The 18426-nt window shown below is 34.5% G+C and overlaps 2 protein-coding genes across 6 annotated transcripts; one reads left to right on the top strand and one right to left on the bottom strand.

Annotated features, from left to right (window-relative positions):
• Window positions 1-1553: 1553 nt before the first annotated feature.
• On the bottom strand, window positions 1554-7219 carry LOC110619941 (poly [ADP-ribose] polymerase 2-A). 5 transcript variants are annotated; one of them, XM_043961778.1, is made up of 18 exons: window positions 7057-7219; window positions 6716-6956; window positions 6518-6648; window positions 6324-6405; window positions 5844-6085; window positions 5549-5669; window positions 5062-5117; window positions 4859-4932; window positions 4637-4683; window positions 4494-4543; window positions 4025-4087; window positions 3828-3908; window positions 3599-3703; window positions 3401-3476; window positions 2807-2949; window positions 2572-2645; window positions 1978-2083; window positions 1554-1882 (listed from the first exon to the last, which is right to left on the bottom strand). In XM_043961778.1, exons 1-18 carry the CDS (start codon window positions 7138-7140, stop codon window positions 1784-1786), a joined length of 1875 nt encoding a protein of 624 aa, XP_043817713.1. In that variant the 5' UTR covers window positions 7141-7219; the 3' UTR covers window positions 1554-1783. The 5 variants fall into 5 exon arrangements, with proteins under 5 accessions (XP_043817713.1, XP_043817719.1, XP_043817727.1 ...); XM_043961784.1 differs by having other exon boundaries at window positions 5549-5663; XM_043961792.1 differs by having other exon boundaries at window positions 6518-6630.
• Window positions 7220-8372: 1153 nt separating this feature from the next.
• LOC110612715 (poly [ADP-ribose] polymerase 2-A) lies at window positions 8373-14871 on the top strand. The gene is made up of 18 exons (XM_021753487.2): window positions 8373-8602; window positions 8688-8967; window positions 9208-9326; window positions 9495-9576; window positions 9762-9997; window positions 10273-10399; window positions 10595-10650; window positions 11518-11591; window positions 11735-11781; window positions 11887-11936; window positions 12220-12282; window positions 12406-12486; window positions 12720-12830; window positions 12996-13071; window positions 13196-13338; window positions 13699-13772; window positions 14133-14238; window positions 14383-14871. Exons 1-18 carry the CDS (start codon window positions 8519-8521, stop codon window positions 14473-14475), a joined length of 1902 nt encoding a protein of 633 aa, XP_021609179.1. The 5' UTR covers window positions 8373-8518; the 3' UTR covers window positions 14476-14871.
• The last annotated feature ends 3555 nt before the right edge of the window (window positions 14872-18426 follow it).

The following is an 18426-nucleotide window of genomic DNA, read 5'->3' as shown; positions in this document are numbered from 1 at the left end:
TGCTATCGTTAAAATCATGCTCCGATTGCTGAAGATGGATACATGCAAATGCCTGTTTCACATCAATTTCACATTCTAGATTCAAGTATACATGCGGCGAGCAAAAAGATGCCACGGGCAAACAACAATATTCCAAATAAATGCTGTTGGCCCACGTCTGTCAACGTACTTGTTAGATTATAGGCTTGTTGCTCTCTCAATCTCATTACAACCTCTCCAGTTCAGTTTTGTGTTTATCCAGTTGGTCTTTCAACTCTTTCCTCCATCCCTGGATCCATGTCTCTTGCTTCTTAATAATCCCATCCTTTATCTGCACCTCTTCTTCCATCACATCAATCTCCTGTAAATTTTGCAACAGATGCACCACCTACAGCATCACTTTACTTTGCCAAGGTGCAAGCTGTATAGATGTCAAAGAACAACAGATGGTACCCGTTGAAATTTGCTAGTGAGATAATTTACCTTTATCAGAGTTTAAGCCACGGTTGGTTGATCTTCACGTTGGAACCAATAAGACAGAGTTGAAGTTTCTCGGCAACCTCCATGAAAACTCCGGCATGCCTCTCAATATCAACTGAAAAAAGAATCACAAAAGTAAAGACTCTTTTCCAGTATGTATCATCAACACATGGGCAATTGCCCGATACCAAGGATGAAGAAAAAAATCTCTTTTCACTCGAAATCTTAGTACAGGTGGCAGGTGGCAGTATCAGAATATGCATCACAAAGGAGTTTTCAGTTGAAATATCTGCTCCCTGCTATTTCTTTTTCAGCTGTTTCCACCATTACTTTTTTTAAAGAAAAGCACAAGAATTGAAAGGAAGTAAAGCTCAGTGAAGATTCTAGAATAATAAGCGCATTTTCCCCTTTGAGTTGGGATGGAAGACAGAATAGCCATTGGACATCTTTTCTCTGAGAGCACGTTACCTTTATCATGGGCATGTAATGTGTTGAAGCACCAACCAATACTAACCAACTTTATTAACATAAGGAGGAGAAGACCAAGAAACGGCCACGTAAAAAGATATCTATAAATTTCAAGGACCAAGCAGGAAGCAAGCTTTTCTCAACATACACGGAATAACTCCAATCATATATTTATGATACGTATCTATAATCACTTCAAATCGGATAAATTAAATCGCACTTCATTTTGATCGGTTCAATTGTACATATATAGACTATCAAATTTTGATCAATTCAAAATCAAACTGAACCTATTAATCAGAAATTGTAAATCAACCTGAAACTGGACCGTGCTCATGTCCAGCTTAAACCAACATGTTTGAGATTTTTTATTGGATAAAAATTATATTTTAAGTAAATAAATGAAATGATGGGAAATTTTGAAGAGAAAACTTTAATCATAAAAAATTAGAATAACTATGTTAAGAAAATTGTACTATTCAATACATAGGCAGAAATTCCTGACCTATCTTCAAAGTAGTTTCCAAATCACAATACATAGGCACGAAACTTTAGCGAGGATATTGCGAGGCTATTATGCTGAGTGATGGGCTAACCGTGCTTTCCCTAGAGATGTAACGACAGACTAACGAGAAACTAAATTATTTCTTTCCATTTTAAATCTCATGTAAGAATCTTGAATATGGTGAGTAACCATATTCTACAATAACGATTGGCAGGATCTAAGAAAAACTATATAGTATACAATAACGATTTGCAACTTTTTCTTTTCTATATATTTCTCCATAATTATTTTGAGTATAGAGGATAAAATGGTCCCAACAGCCAAGGATAATATCTTGAGGGATTCATTATTTCAGTTGACCCCATTGTAGCAGAGCTTCACATGAACGACATAACGTATTCGAATCTGATCTACGTTGAATATTATATACTCGTTCATACCCCATACTGCCTGCAAGAAAAGTAAAGTGCAAATTAGCACTGTTTCAAGTGTTTACGCAGGAAGCTCTTTACTTTTCTTTACAGTTCAATATACATGCACTTTACCTTGGGCTTTGTTTGGTCTATGGGTTTCCCTTGTGGAACAATTATACCGTCTTCAAGAATCTCGACTTTTGAGGGGTCTGGTTCCGTTCTGCCAATTGCTTTTGCACTGTAAAATGAAATGTAGACTTCGTTTACGTTAATGCTTAAAGGAAGAAGTAAAGAACAAATATTGTTACTTCTGATATTCTCACGCTTCCCTTTGAAATCAGTTTTTACAACACAACGATTAGGAGATGAAAGGAGCTCTAGTAAAGAGGTTTTATTTAAAAATCCCCATCTTGGGATATCTTTTTTAATTACTACAAGGAAAATAGAGCATCTCATTAGTATAATATTCAGAAGGTTGTTCTTGCATTTCTACTTTTGTGCAGGGAAGATGGAGAGAGTTTGAAGTAGAACCACCAGAGGCTTTGCACAGCACATATAAAAATTTCCCTGACGGATTTTATGCCAAATATAGAAAAGCATTACTGTAAGCTGTGGGTTATCTAGCCCTGTTGTCAGCTTCGACAGTATAGGTTCATTAGCAGAATGAGACATCAGTAATAGTGCACAAGTATTGAAGAACAAAATACAAAAATAGAAGTATAGAACCTTAGATTTCCCTTTGGCAACTGGTGAGGACTGTGATCAAAAGTTTGAATCTCGTTTATGTCACCCAACGCAACCTGGAAAGTAAAACAAGGAGAAAGCTGCTTCAGACCCTTTTAAATTTTTAACAGCTATTTATGAAATGCAGCAACAGGCAGCACAATAAACAGTATACAGAGAAGAAAAAGAGTATTTTATTATTAAAAAAAAAAAATCCTCTTCAGGATTGAGAACAAACCTCACATAAAATCAGCACAGCATCAGAATTTACCCAGTCCGCACCACAATAACGAACACTTTTGGCAAACATATCAGCAAAATATATCCCCTTCCCAAAAGAGTAACCTCTTGAAGGTGCTTCAGGAGGAGCAATGCGTAAACCTGGGGGGGTCAGATTCATCAAAAAGCAATCAGAAAAATTTTGCTAATACTATTTTGAACTTTTCAAGGACCTTTTTCACATAGAATATATAAAACATGGAAAAGATACATGTTAATGCTTGGGGTTTCTAGAGTTATTAACGAAATGTTGTGTAGTTAGCAGGCTAAAAGGTTGAAATATAAGGATAGTATATATTAGATAAAGTAACTGCCAGGTTATTTTCTGTGATACCCTGAAGGAAGTAGGGGAAACGGGGAAAAAAGTATCAACATGTCAGAGGATTAACTTCTGAATGCATGTTGAATCAAGGAAGTGCCAATCCAATTATGATAAACCATTTCCTAAACACGGTTACCCTGTCAGTTAGACTAATAACATTTTGAGATCATGGAAACCTTCTTAAAACTTAAGCTTGCCAGAGAAATGAGCTCGAGATGTGGTTGGGATAACCTTGTGATAAAATGCCAGTCCAGTTTGTCAGCTGAGACCCATGCCATAAGAGCATTCTATTTTTGGCATTAGAAAACTGCATCAAATTTTCAAAGCTAGAAATGAATCAATGAGATTCCCTCAAAACTACATCAAATAAGCAGTGTTGGAATATCAGATCCTTCTCAGAGATTGACAAGCAAGGGTGTGGCTTCTCACCTTCTTGAACCGTTCATCCTCACCTTCCCTGGAAGCCTTAAACAAGTGAACAATATCGATTCTATAATGAGTTTCATCACCAGTATTATGTATATACTTGTCAATCTGCAGATTGGGAAAAATATTTCAAATGCATTTTCAGGGCTGTACGGTTATTTTAAATAATATTTTTAGGTCAATTGCTAAATATTTGTACAAACTGGCTTTATCTTCATGAAGATGATGATACCATTGAGAATTCTGCAGAACCAACTTTAAGCGGTACTAATTCACAACGGAGGCACTGATAATGGGAATAAAGTGGGTCTGCCTGAAATCAAGACGTAATAAAATATCATAGGATTGTTAAACAATAGGAGAAAGCAATGTAATGAGACTGCAAAAATCAAGACATAATAGTATATAGTAGTAATTTGGATCCAGTACCTGTGAATAGATGTCATCCTTGAATAATGAAGCAGCTATTTCAATTTCACCCAGAGCTTCAACCTGTCAAGGAGAAATTACTTTGTCCATTAGTCAGTAAATTTATTTGAATGCAACTGAAGTTACAAGTTCAACACACAGAAAAGTCACATGTGGGAGACATTACTGTTTAAAATATTCACTTAGTAAAGATTATTTGTTTACTAATGTATTTTACTATCTTATTTTCTATAAAACTGATCCTTGTGATTTCGTTTGTAAAAATATGCTCGCTGTGGTTCTCCTAGATATTGCCACAGTTGTTAGAATGGGAAAATTCATATTGAGTACATGAATCAATAAAATTTCTTAGAGATTAACAAAGAGACAAATAAAATGATAAGAAGTGTGAAAAACAGGAGCAAAATATTTTTGAGTTTCATAGGGATGGAGATATCAAATAGGGCAAATAAGAAGTTAAAATAATTACCATTTCCAGCTTGCATTTCAATTTATAATGGGTGTCAATAATAAAGTCGCCTGCAAATTTCAATAACTCCACATCAATGAAACTGTGCTGTTTCCTGGGTTTTTAAATAGCAATGTTCTCGAGTTTTATGATAGGAAACTTACGCATTTTTCTAAAACCAAAATCATGGGGTATTATCGTATAAAATTCCCTGCAAGGAGCATCATAATTCGGAAAAAGCTAAATAAAAAAATATCAATGTCTATGTATATGCCTTATCTAACAAATAATATTTTCAGATTCATATGATATAAAAAGAACTCTGAAAATTAAACTATTTCCAATAATCATGAAAATTTATCTGGATCATAAAACACAAATCTTACCCACTTAATTCCTCAAGCTTTTCTCTATCCGATTTGTCAATAGTGTCGGATATCCTCCTCAGGACATCATAGCCCTGTACACATTGAATTTATAATCTTCAGCACCATAGAGAAACAAAAGGAATGCTCTTATTATCAAGCAGTAAGTACATTTATAATTATTTTTCCCTCACATAATAAGGCATAAGAATCACATAATTTACCTTTAAGATTGTTGATCTGCTCAGCTTACCAAGTGGCAACCTTTCAGGATTGTACCCTAGTAGTAAGAAAATACACAACATGACACAAGTACTCAGGCTAAAACTAAATTAGCATTATAATGGTTAAATCATAAACCCGTTCACTTCCTTGATTACTAAAAGATTCCACAAGACATTCACCTTCTTTAGCTACTTCATCTTCATCTTATTGGCTATCTGAAATTCCAATCTGTTATCAATTCATCTATAGAGATAATAGACAAAGGCAGCTTCATTTCATTGGCTACGATGACAAGCCTAGGCTGATTAAGCTATTTCAGAACTTCTGGACCAAAATTGAAATAATCTTAATCCTGTTTCTTTCTCGTTCTAATTTTCAATTGCTAAATTGAAATGAACACGCAACTTCTATGTGGTTCAAAGTATTTAATTGATGTTTGCTCCTTCGACGATCTCCCTTAAGACTTCTAGTTAAAAAGCCACTTACCTAATTGTTGCATTCGCTGCTTCATCATGTCAGGGTTGCAAATAAGAGAGATGAAATTTGCAATTTGAGGATCAAGCTTTGATGCCTGGAGATGACTTCCAATAGCAGGCTTTTCCTGTACCTACAGCAATTGTGCATTTATTAGGAGGAAAATAGACCTGCTAGTTAATGGAGTTGTTGACTCGTTGCATACAGAAGAATCGGAAAACAGAATAATTGTAAGATTATATCAATATTTTAATCATAGGCTATGGGTTAGATTAATACAGAAGTCCAAATTTCTCAAGAGACTCACATCTGACTTTTGGTCTGCCTCGCAGTCCATTTCCAGTAAAACGTAGCACTTCGAATGGCAAATGAATTCTTTCCTGTTGGACCAATGATTCTTAGTCTTTGAAAAGAACTTTGCTTCAAAATCCTGAACTGCACCTTCCCTTGATGCATAAGGGCCTTGCAACTTGTCTTGACCTTTTATTCCTACCCTGCCCCATCTAGTGTATACCATGAATTTACCTCCATCATTGGATTCTGCAGTTACTTCCCAAGGCAAACCAGTGAGCAGTTGGCAAAACAAAACACTATCTTATTGCTTGTATCTCAGCCTATCTTTACTCTCATAAAATACATAAAGTTTAAAACAAACATCATACCACATCACAATCTCTCAAGCCAGGCACAATAAACCAAACTAAGTAAAATAATAACAATAATAATAGTAACAAGATAAACAAACATTAAAAAAAAACAAGTTTTATTGAGGAGGAAAAAAGCTAACCAAGAGCTTGAATCACGTAGAACTTGTTGTTATTATCTCCAACGTTTGTTTGGTTCAATGTGGCATCGTAGATATTATCCCCCTGCATGAAGAAAGAATGAAGTTAGATGAAGAATCAAAACAAAGCTAAAGATTTTAAAATTGGCAACGGTAAGGTAGACATCTAATTAATTTCAGATAGTTGAATTCTGTACTTGTTCCAAAACATGGTACTGTGTCTTTATATGATCTGGCAGATGCTGGTCCAGCACTGCACTGCCCTTCTTCTTATTGGTAAGTTGCTTTTCTTCTTTGCTTGTTTCTTTTGCTTCATTTTGTTCTCTAACTGCAATTAAATCTCTGTTATCTTATATGTAACTCACCATGACTAAAAAGTTATGAATTGAACTGACCGGACAAACCGTCATGTGCATCTGCAAGGTCGTTTGACTCCACAGCACAGGGACTGGCCATTAGTTCTGACTTTGACCCGCTTGACGAAATGCTTCTAAGGATTTCTTGTTCATGAAGATCCTCAATGGCCTTGATTTTCTTGATTCCATCCAAATCATCGACTCTCAATTTTCTTTGGCGCTTTTTGCCGGCAGAAACACCAGAATGTTTTTCCTTTCCATGGGCTGAATCCAACCTTTCCTGCAAGAAGAATATAACAACAAATCAAAATATAGACAACAGGAAAAAAAACTGGCGTCTGTGAGACTAAAGAGAGACATTATTCAAGATTCCAAGTTACCTTTTTGGGGTTGGTTCCAGCGGCGCTTGGACCGCGCCTGGAAAGCTCTGTCCCAAGCTCGTCTGCTTTGAACTTGTTTACCATTCTTGAGTGTGGAATTCGGTCTGGTGCGTGGTAGAACTGATTTGGAGGGCATGACTTAAAAGAGCTTTATTTCAATTCATGTATAACAATATTTATTAAATAATGTAGAATCCACAAATATTTTCCAATTCTGCTTATCAAAAACCGTGTTCGACAGTCATTACCGCCGAACACACTTATTCGCTAAAAAAATCATAATGTTCGAGTGTCGAACAACATGCATAAATTAAATTAAAAATATTTTAAAATTATAAAAATATTTTTAAAATATTTTTGCATTAAATTAAAAATATTTTTAATTTAATTTTTATAATTTTAAATAAATTTAATTGTTTAAAGGCTAAATTTTAATAAATAAAAATAAAAAGCATTTCAGATTAAAAAATATTTTTAATTTTTTTTAATTTAATTTTTATAATTTTAAAAAATTTATTAATTAATTTTTAAATTTAAAAAAAATAAAAAATTAATAAAATATTATTTTTATATAAAAATATTGAGCAGTAAAGATCATGTTCAGTGCCGAACATGTCTTTTAATACGCAGAATTTAAAAATATTTTTAAATTCTACTTGATTTAATAAATATTTTTTTTATTATACATAAATTGAATAAAAGCTCTGACTTAAATAGATTAAAATTATGAGCACTGTTTTAATTTTAAATTTTTTTGATCTCGTCAATAGCTTCTCTAAGAAGCTCCCGTCAATAGCTTCTCTATGAAGCTCCCGTCATTTCATGCAAGATCAACAAAACATGTGCAGAAGAATTCCTCTACAAGAGTTGTAAGCTTGGTCCAAGTCATACGTGCAATTGTGAAAAAATCATGTACGACATGATTCAAGTTTTTATTATTTTATTTTATTTTTTAATAATAAATATTTTTTATTTAAATTATATTTATAGAAATTTATATAAAATTTCATTTATTTATTTTATAGATTTATAAATTCAATCTAAATAAATATTTTTTTATAGCAATTGATAATTTTTATTTAAATTGATTATATATAAACATCAATTTTATTTAAAATTGATAATTTTTATCACCTATAATTTTTTTTTAAACGAGCTAATAAATAAAATATTTTTTTAAAAATAAAAATTAAAAATTAAAAAATAAAATTAAAAATTTTCATATTTATTTGAATATATTTATTATAAAATTAAATATGCCGGAAATAATAAATAAAATTTTAAAAATTAAAAAAAAATATATATATATAAAAGATATGTGCTTCATAAGTACGATGACTCCTTTCTGCTCCTCTTATCGGCGCGGGAATGAAAATCTGAATTCCCTCACATTCTGCTTCTCTCCTATACCGCTCGCTCGTTCGCTTTCTCTGAAGTATTAACTGCTTTTGATTCAGTAAAAATGGCAAACAAGCTCAAAGTAGACGAACTTAGAGCCGAACTTGCTAAACGTGGACTTGACACCACCGGAACCAAACCTTTCCTGGTATGCCTCATTACCGCTTTTCTTTTCAAATTTGTAGATTCTGGTAGTTCTTGTTTGTTCAGTTGTTTTTTTTTGTCGCTCGCAGGTGCTGAGACTAGAATCAGCCCTTGAGCAAGAAAACAAGCAAACTACGGACACAATCGATGCTCGTGGTAGCCGGAAAAGAGAAAGGGACACCCAAGACGGGGTTTCTAATGGAGCAGGGAAAATCAAGGCCATTGAGAATTTTCGAGAAATGAATATTAAGCAGTTACGCGAACAAGCGAAGCTTCGTGGGGTTTCGACCAACGGAACCAAGAAGGAAATACTGGAGAGGCTTTGCGATGGTTTATCAGACAGTGACGGTTATTCGAATACTCTTCAAGGTACTATCCAAATTTCTCCTGCTTTATAGTGATATTCTCGTTCTCTTATTTTTGTATGATTCCTGTAGAGAGTGAAGATTCACTCTCTACAATTCATATTTCCCCCCTAATTTATAGTAGACAATCTTTATGAGTTAACCGTTTGTGTTGTTTATTTTCTTTCCTTTTATTTTTCTGCTTGTCCATCTTATTTGATTGAAATGGGTATTTTTCTTGTTTTGATTGTTACTCTGGTGGCAGCTAAAGAAGAGGAGGGTGAAAATAAGGAGAAAATTATAACTGCAACCAAGAAGGGTGTAGCTGTACTGGATCATTGTATTCCGGAGCAGATCAAGTTAGAGTATCATGTTCTGCAACTGGCAAGTCTTGTACTTTTCATATCTGCTTGTAATAAACTAGTTGCGCTTTTTGGAAGATAAAGTGATAAACAGTAACAGATTTAGTTTAAATTAGTTTCTTATATGTTAGCTCTGTATTGATCTTTCTCCACCCGTTTTTGTCCAAATATATTTTTAATGATGATTCAGGGAGATGATGTGTACGATGCCATGCTGAATCAAACTAATGTCGGCAATAACAATAACAAGTTCTTTGTCATTCAACTTCTACGTAAGTTCAGTTATTACATTCCAACCCCTTAATTTTCTGAGAAAGTTAGATATGCTATTGAAGATTAAGTTTCTCTCATGTTAGGTTTTCCTTTTAAATTGTTCACAATCAATTAATTTTATGTGTTGAATAAACTAATCGTATATTCACATTATAACTTCTTTGAAACTAAAATATGTCTGCAGAATCTGATGATGGGGGTAGATTCATTGTCTACAATAGATGGGGAAGGGTTGGGGTAAGGGGTCAAGATAAACTATTTGGCCCCTACACTTGTCAAGATACTGCAATATACGAGTTTGAACAGAAGTTCTACGCGAAGACAAAGAACTACTGGTCCAACAGAAAGGAGTTCAAATGTTACCCCAACTGCTATACCTGGTTGGAAATGGACTATAGTGAAATGGAAAAAGAACCAGTTGTGGGTCTTCTTACTGTTCATCTCTTGCAAGTGCTTGTGATATTTCTTTTCATGAATTTGATTTTTGATTTGAAAGTTAGTGAAACTAGAAAAACTTTTCAATTTTTATCAGTACAAAACAAAATTCTGCGTTCCTGGAATCATTTTTGTTGTTTTCAGAGTGCATTGATGCAGAGGGAGGGATCTATGAATTTGTTGGGAGGATGGGTTGTGGGGATGCCATGCAATAATTGAATCTACACTCACTGCTTCTGAGATACAATTGTTGTTTTCAGGTCAAAGTAACGTCTGACTCTGCTTTAGCAATTCAACCTCGTGAAACAAAACTTGAGCCACGTGTTGCAAAATTTATCTCTCTAATATGCAATATGAGCATGATGAGGCAGCAAATGATGGAAATAGGTTAGTTGTCTAATCATTAAAAATTGTTTTGAAATCACGGCTGATGTTCAATTGGCTTGTTTTAAACCTTAATACTTTATTTTTGGATATTCTAATTTGTAGTTTATCATCTAACTATACATGATTTTTGTTTCTTTACTTCTAGACATTGGTTTCAGGAGTTCATTCATGTAAATCTCGTGTATTGTCTTTTAGGATACAATGCTAATAAATTACCCCTTGGAAAGCTAAGCAGGTCAACAATATTGAAGGTATGTTTGATTTGAGGATAAAGTTTGACAGAATCTAATTTAATACTATAACGTATAGCTACAATGTCAATCTTAGTCAAATTTCACTGAGAGGAGATACCAGAGAAAAGAAAAATGGATCAACATCTTAATATATACATGACATGTTTTAAGTTGCTTTTACAGAAAATGACATCAGGGAATTTCTGTGACATGCTTTAAAACCAAGGAATTTCTGTGCTACTGACATATTCAAAACTTTGGGACTTTATGGGGTCCAGTTGCTTGTTAGAGTAGTTTGGGATGTAGATTTTGCTTTTTTCCAGTCCTTTTCAGCTACATTTTCAGATAGATTCTTTCTACAATTGTTTACCGATAAAAATACTTTATAGATGTAACCTTTCTTGAGTCTTGACGGATGTTAGGGTGCTGGATGTGTATTAGATTGTATGATTAATAGGCTATAGTACTTGTTTTGTTATTTTGATGTTGCACGGCAGTTGAGATTCTTTTAGAATTTTCTGACATTTTCCTTAGAGGAGTCAAATGCTGTTGTTGGTACCTTATCTGTTATTTTCAGCTGCATGCACATGGGTATGAGAAGAACTGCTTTGTTGTGGTTATTAGTTTTGGCAGTCTATTGGTTCCACTATACACCTCTGCTAGGATTTACTTCTCTGTTTTATATAGCATTGTAGAAAAACAGTTATGGTAATCCAAACTTCCCCAGTCTGACATCACAATTTTGATTAATAGTGGATACACAGAATCCAATTTTAGCTACTTTATTTGTGTGCAATTTCATTCTACATGATAACCATTTCTTCTTTTGTCAGTGTTCATGGAAGTGGAACACCTGAAATATCAATTTTCTCTGAATTTGTGTAGGGCTATGATGTCTTGAAGAGCATTGCAGACATAATTGGCACAGCAAATAAGCTACAACTTGAGCAATTGAGTGGGTAGGAATAAGCATGAGATTTGACAATGTAGACTAAGTATTATTTTTCACTTATGCTTTTGGTTTGAGACATTGGAATCTGGACTGTGACCTTAATGAAGGAGTAGACAGAACTTTCATTTTTAATATTAGTTTTCATTGCAGGGAATTCTACACCGTTATTCCCCATGACTTTGGGTTTAAAAAAATGCGTAAGTCATCTTCCTTTCTGTATCTCTCTCACCTTTGTCACTGTTTTTGTTTGCTCTCACCGAGTCTCTAAGATGTCTTATTAATGTAAAGATGTGTTGTGGCAGGTGAATTTGTCATTGACACTCCCCAAAAGTTAAAATGTAAACTAGAGATGGTAATTCACTTTTCCTTTAATTTATTATCCTCTTTTGAAGCTTCTGGGAATAGATCCTTTTGTTGCTTTTAATATATCAGGTTAGTAGGATATGTTTGTATGCCTACTGTGGGCATAAGTTAATCGATTGTCAGCCTTAGGTGAACTGATCTTTGAGGATTTTGTTGATGTCAACCTTGCAAGTATTCCATTTGGTTAAAAAGTCAATCAGCAAGATTTACATGGAAATTATTTTGGTTGATTTAATTTTTATGAGGTATTAATGAGCTGTGTCTCATTGAAGGTTGAAGCTCTAGGTGAGATTGAGGTTGCAATAAAGTTGTTGGAGGATGAACCTGGGATGCAGGTATTCTTTCTTTGACTAGTTTGTTACAAGCTAGGTTATTGCAAATCATGTCTGTTATATAAAAATTTTCTGAATTTTACATTGTTCTTAATTTTTTTAATTGAGTTTCTGCTTTTGTTATAGGAGGATCCATTGTATTATCGTTATAATCACCTTCACTGTGAACTGACACCACTTGAAGTCAATTCTGAGGAATTCTCTATGGTACTTTGAAGAACCAAAAAAAAAAAAAAATTCAAAACTTTTATATTTCTCCCCTCCCCTTCCTCCCTTATTTTTTGGTATGATCTCTTTGCATCTACACTTTTGGGGTTTTGGGAAAGGAGCCATTGGAGAATTGAAGGCATTCTAAATTTCAAGAAAAAAGAAAACTGTGCCCTTTGATTTATTAATTGACATCTTATTTTGATTTATTAACTAATTCTGTCTATGGCAAGATTGCGAAATACATGCAGAACACGCATGCAAAGACGCATACCCAATATTCTGTCGACATTGTTCAGATATTCAAGGTCTCAAAAGAAAGTGACGCTCAACACTACAGGAAGGTGACTGTGCAGTTTCTATTGACATAAGTTGCTATTATGTTGAATTAAGTGTCAGTGTGGATACTGTTATCAATTAGAAGAAAAGTGTTCAGTTAAATTCACATTTCACTTGTCTAAGCATCTACCACATGGCCTAATTTAATTTACTCTAAACCTTGTGAACAGTTCTCCACTGTGAAAAACAGAATGCTTTTATGGCATGGTTCTCGTCTCACAAACTGGACTGGCATTCTATCCCAAGGTTGTCATTTTGGGCTCTTATTTTTCTCAACTTATTATGCAGTAACTGAGCATGTACTGTGAAGTGTAAATGAACTCACCATCAGTAACTGTAAAGTGAAACTTCTTTATTGACAAACCACTAGGCTTGCGCATTGCTCCCCCAGAAGCACCTTCAACAGGCTACATGTTTGGAAAGGGGGTTTACTTTGCTGATATGTTTTCCAAAAGTGCAAATTATTGCTATGCCACAAGTGCTGCTGCAGCTGGTGTGCTGCTTTTATGTGAGGTAGAGTTGTGCTAAACATCTGCCTTCAAAGTATGTCCAGACCATCTGATCTTTGAAGCAAAAGAATATCACTTTTTTTCATGTTCACAGTGATGGTCAACTGACAGTTCTTGCTGGAGTTGACTTTCTCTATCATCATATATTTTTGCTTAATTATCCAAATTGTAAATTTGAGAACAATTTTGGAATTTTCTTTCTAATTGAAAGACTTGTATTGTTGTAGATCAATTAGCATTTGCACTGTTGATTAAGGGTGGATATAGTTTGTAACTTACTTCTTCAAACTCTACTGGTGCATTGTGCATTTTCTTGCTTAACAGTCACGTGTTTCTCAGAGAATTACTGAACTCTGCTTTCTAGGTTGCACTTGGTGACATGGCTGAGCTTTTAAATGCAAACTATGATGCTGATAAGTTGCCCCATGGGAAGCTAAGGTGTGTTTCGATATTATTTATCTTGGTTGAAATTTTGCTTCATGTTTATATGGTTGCCATAGGGAAGCAATCTTGCTTAATGGAACTGTGAAAGCACTAAAATGACTAAACTTAATGTATGCATACTCTATCTCAATTCTCACATACAGCATGCTGCTTTTGCTTTGTTGGGTGTAAACTACAATATGATGTTGCTATTTGTATGGTGCCATCTGGGAGAAACATACACCTTTTATAATTAGTTGCATTCTCTTCCTCTTTATAAGAAGTCATTTTCCCTTAAATTATAATATATATTGTGGAAAGGCTTTTTTTAAAAAAATTGATGCAAAGTGAATTTTGAGCGCCTAATTTCTGCAGCACAAAAGGAGTTGGCGCAACAGCTCCAGATCTCTCAGGTGCTAAGATACTGGATGATGGTGTCATTGTTCCCCTAGGGAAACCGGAAGAGCAAGAAGGCCCTAAGGTACAGAACTTTGATTATTTGCTCGTTTATAAGTGAATTCTCTTCAATAATACTAACAATGAGACAATTTATCCTTTTATTTGAAGTGATGCATGAGTTACACAAGTTGTATGTGTTAAAACTTTGTTTGCACACTCCTTGCAGGGAACTTTACTGTACAATGAGTACATCGTCTACAATGTGGATCAGATTAGGATGCGTTATGTGGTTCAAGTGAATTTCAAATTCAAGAAATGACTAGCATCGATGTGACCCTTCCATATCTGCTCTCGAATTTCAGTTGCAGAATTAATCTTTCATATATATGTGGTAAATGGTATTACTGCAGCATCAGTAGAGTAAAAAGAAAGAAAGAAAATTCTGACAGTTGGGTCCTTGGGGAGGGACGGAAAGGGATACATATGTATATTGTGACTATAATGTTATGGGAAATTGAGTTTAGTTTGGTTTTTTTTTTTTTTCTTCCTTTTTGGTGGAATGAGTTTAGTAACTTAATATAACACTTAACCTGTATGGTGGTTGTAAGTGTAGAAATTTGAAAACAAGCATTCACTGCCAGTTTCACCAACAGATTATCCTTGTCGAACTCAAATTTCACAAAGTTAGCAATTTCATCTCTTATTTTTCATGAGCCATTAATAAATATTAAATATGATGACTCTACTTGGCAATATCATGTTCTTAAAACTCTCTTGTGATTGCTGACCTTCCCAAGGAATGGTTCACTGCAAAAAAAAACAAAAATGGACTTTTAGCAATGGAATTTGTTTCAGTGGGAAATAAAATTAATTACCGATGGGGTTAGTGATAAAATTAATTACCGATGGGGTTAGTGATAGATTGGCAAAAAAAAACTCAATGTCATCATAGTTACTGACAAGTTTCTGGTGGATTGCGGCGAAAATAAGTTTCTCAGAAAAAATTTTCATAGCTAATCTGTCAAAAATTCTTCTAGCTTTTTGCCTCCACATGCTAAAAAAAAATCTGCTGAAACTTTACTGTACAATGAGTACGTCTACAACGTAGATCAGATTAGGATGCGTTATGTGGTTCAAGTGAATTTCAAATTCAAGTAATGACTAGCAGCGATGTGACCCTTCCATCTCTGCTCTCCAATTTCAGTTGTAGTATTAATCTTTCATATATATGTGGTAAATGGTATTACAGCAGCATAACTAGTCTATTTCTTTTTTTTTTTTTTTTAAAAAAAAGAAAAAAAGAAAACTCTGACAGTTGGTCAATGATTTAACTACATGCCTCCTTAGTTTAGTGCATCTTGGTTTTTACAGTTTGTCCTCATGGTTTGTTGGTGGCCTTAAAGACATCTGCGGCTAACTTGTTTCTTTGTTTTGTTTTGTTCTCTCGCTCTCTTTCTGATTCTTTATTTGGTCATTCCCAGAATATATTTACAAGTTGGGTTCTCTAGCCAACTAACACTTACACTCTTGCACTGCCTGGCTTGTTTTATTTGAAGTATAATGTGCCATAAAGCAAAACATTGAATTACCATAATTTTTTTTTCTTCTTTTCATATTGCACAATTCATATACAGGTGAATGCTAGTGCTCAGTTTTGTGGAGTGGCTGAGATGGTTGTCACATAGATAGTCTTTTTAAAATACATTGACATTATATAGCGAATTGGCCAAAGATTTGGACTAGGAAATTTTAGCAGTCTTCGCAAGTTGTAATAATTTTGTTAAATTTAGTTTTTATTCAGAAATTTAGGTAAATAGGATTTTTTAGATCTAGTATAAGTTATAACCAGGTTTTTTCTCTTCGTTACAGAAGAAGAAAGGATTGCCTTCTTGGATGGTGGAAGAGCATGAAATTGCCAAGAGAAAAAGAGAGGAGGCTCTTAAGAAAAGAAAGGATGCACACCTTAAACACGTTATTATCTCAGAGAAGTTAGACAAAAAGGTAAGAAACATAGTGCATGTTTCACTCAGCCTCAAAGCTACTATCTTACTTACTGAATTCAGATTTCCCATTGCAATCATAGATTTATAAATTAGTGCAAGAGATCGATATAACTGGAGAACAAAGTAAATATGGAGATTGTATGATAATGAGTTGAAATTGCACATGTTTGGGAAAAGATTTCTACTGGGGAATGATGGCAGAGAGTTAAGCCAGTGGTGGCGAAATCATGAAAGAGGAGAAGATAACTGATGGCAAGTTTAAATATCTATACTCCAACTCGATAGGAGTGCTAGAATATGAATATAATCTTTACATAATTAAAGAAATAAAAAAAATTATATAATTATAAACTAATTGATATTAATAAATTAATAAAAAAATTTTAGAAGGTATTTTAACAAATCTTATAATTTGTATATAAATACACCTACTTTAATAGAAAAAGAATATAGAAATTACCAAAATTTTTTCTTTTTTTTTTTTGTTACAAACTCAAATTTTACAAAGTTAGCTACTTCTTCTCTTATTTTTCATGAGCCATTAGCAATAAATATTAAATATGATGACTCTTACTCGGCAATATCATGTTCTGAGAACTCTCTTGTGATTGCTGACCTTCCCAAGGAATGGTTGGATTGTAAAGGATCGGATCTCCGTCATATGGGATTTTCTATTTACTGGTAAATGCATCAGAAGATATGAAATTAATAATTTTGTTCACTATTGAATTGCCAGCTTTAAAATCGAAGTGAACCCATTCCTATTGGACGTCACCAGCTTTCGCGTTGTTGCTCATTTTTTCCAGGGGAAGAGTAAAAAATACATCGAGTGCGGTAGAATTTAGCTTCTTGGGTGCGTGAGTGAATTTCAAAAGCGTTTGAATAGATATGAGTGTGTGACCAAATAAAGCATTTACTGGCTGCAACACTTACACTACAAGAGCAGGGTGCACACGCTAGCATTTGTATCTTTTAGATTTGATGATGACCTCATGCCAGAATCTATGTTCTTCCTTCACAAGACAAAAATGGTGATTTAAGGGTGACACCAACTCCATCCATTTTAAAACTCACTTCTATACTTAAATGACATTACCCACTCCTTCCCCAGTCATAATTAGTCTTTTCTTCGTTTTGGTCACCACCCATTTGTTTTTTTTTCTTAGAAGAGTATTTGGTTATAATCACCTATAATGTAATCACCCCTGTTATAACTCGATGGACCAGCGCCAATCTCCTTTCCTGAAACTATGGTGTCTAATTGTCTATGCCCAAACCCGTGTAAAGTTGATAAAAGCAAATATAATTCTATCTGATCATCAGTGAGATAGTGCCTAGATCTAGATGCTAATAATATGTGTCATGAGCTCAATGCTAATTAGAGAAGCTAACCAAGTTGTAGTAATTCTTGAAGTCTGCTTCTGTGAAACCCACCATAAATTCTGGCCTACTCTATATAGGGAATCATATCTACCTAGGGAGGCTCCCAGCTCTCTCAAAAAAACTCTCTCTCTCTCACTTACTCACACACAGTCACAGAGACACTCCTCCATATATGTACTCAAAGACCTTTGGGCCAACACGCAAAGCCTACGTGCACTCTTAAATTATTCTTCACTTGTTCTGGTTTTTCCAACAAAGTTCTCCCCAGAAGAAATGGGAAACAATATCTTACCCCACCCAGTAGGGCGTAAGTGGGACCCAGAAATTAAGAGATCCAATGGCCAAAATTTGCAGGGCAAAAGGTTATCTTGCTGCAAATGGTGGCAGAGGGGGTTGAGGTTTTTGTCTCACTGTGATTAGATATCCTGCAGAGAACAAAACAAGGGGTAGTGGGTTTTGTGAATTTAAGGCAGACATGACGCTGCGTGGTCTTCCTTAGATATCTCTACTTTGAATTTCTTCTCAACCCATGCTATAATTGCATGGAGTGGAATTGCTTTGGCTTTTCTTCTACGCCTACACTTGGAAGAAATTTTTACTCTTGGCTTAAATAACTTACGTACTCCTTTCTTTCCTCTATAAATATATGAGCTTCTCCGCTCCACCCTCATCCACACATCATTTTGAGCAAGTGCATGCATTGGGTTTTAGTGGGTGGGAAGCTCCTGCTGGAGAAGCAGGGCACGTGCAAACTCCATGGCTTCTCAAATGCCATTCATCTCTTTTGCACGTGCTCCCCTTCTCCAACATGGTCTCCTCACCCTTTTCTCTTTCAACTGCAGTGGCGCATCGTGTTGTTGAAGGTAATTAACTAGTTTCGTTTC

This window comes from Manihot esculenta, chromosome 1 (assembly GCF_001659605.2).
Source record: "Manihot esculenta cultivar AM560-2 chromosome 1, M.esculenta_v8, whole genome shotgun sequence".
Classification (NCBI taxonomy): Eukaryota; Viridiplantae; Streptophyta; class Magnoliopsida; order Malpighiales; family Euphorbiaceae; genus Manihot; species Manihot esculenta.
This window is presented reverse-complemented; position numbering and strand designations above follow the sequence as displayed.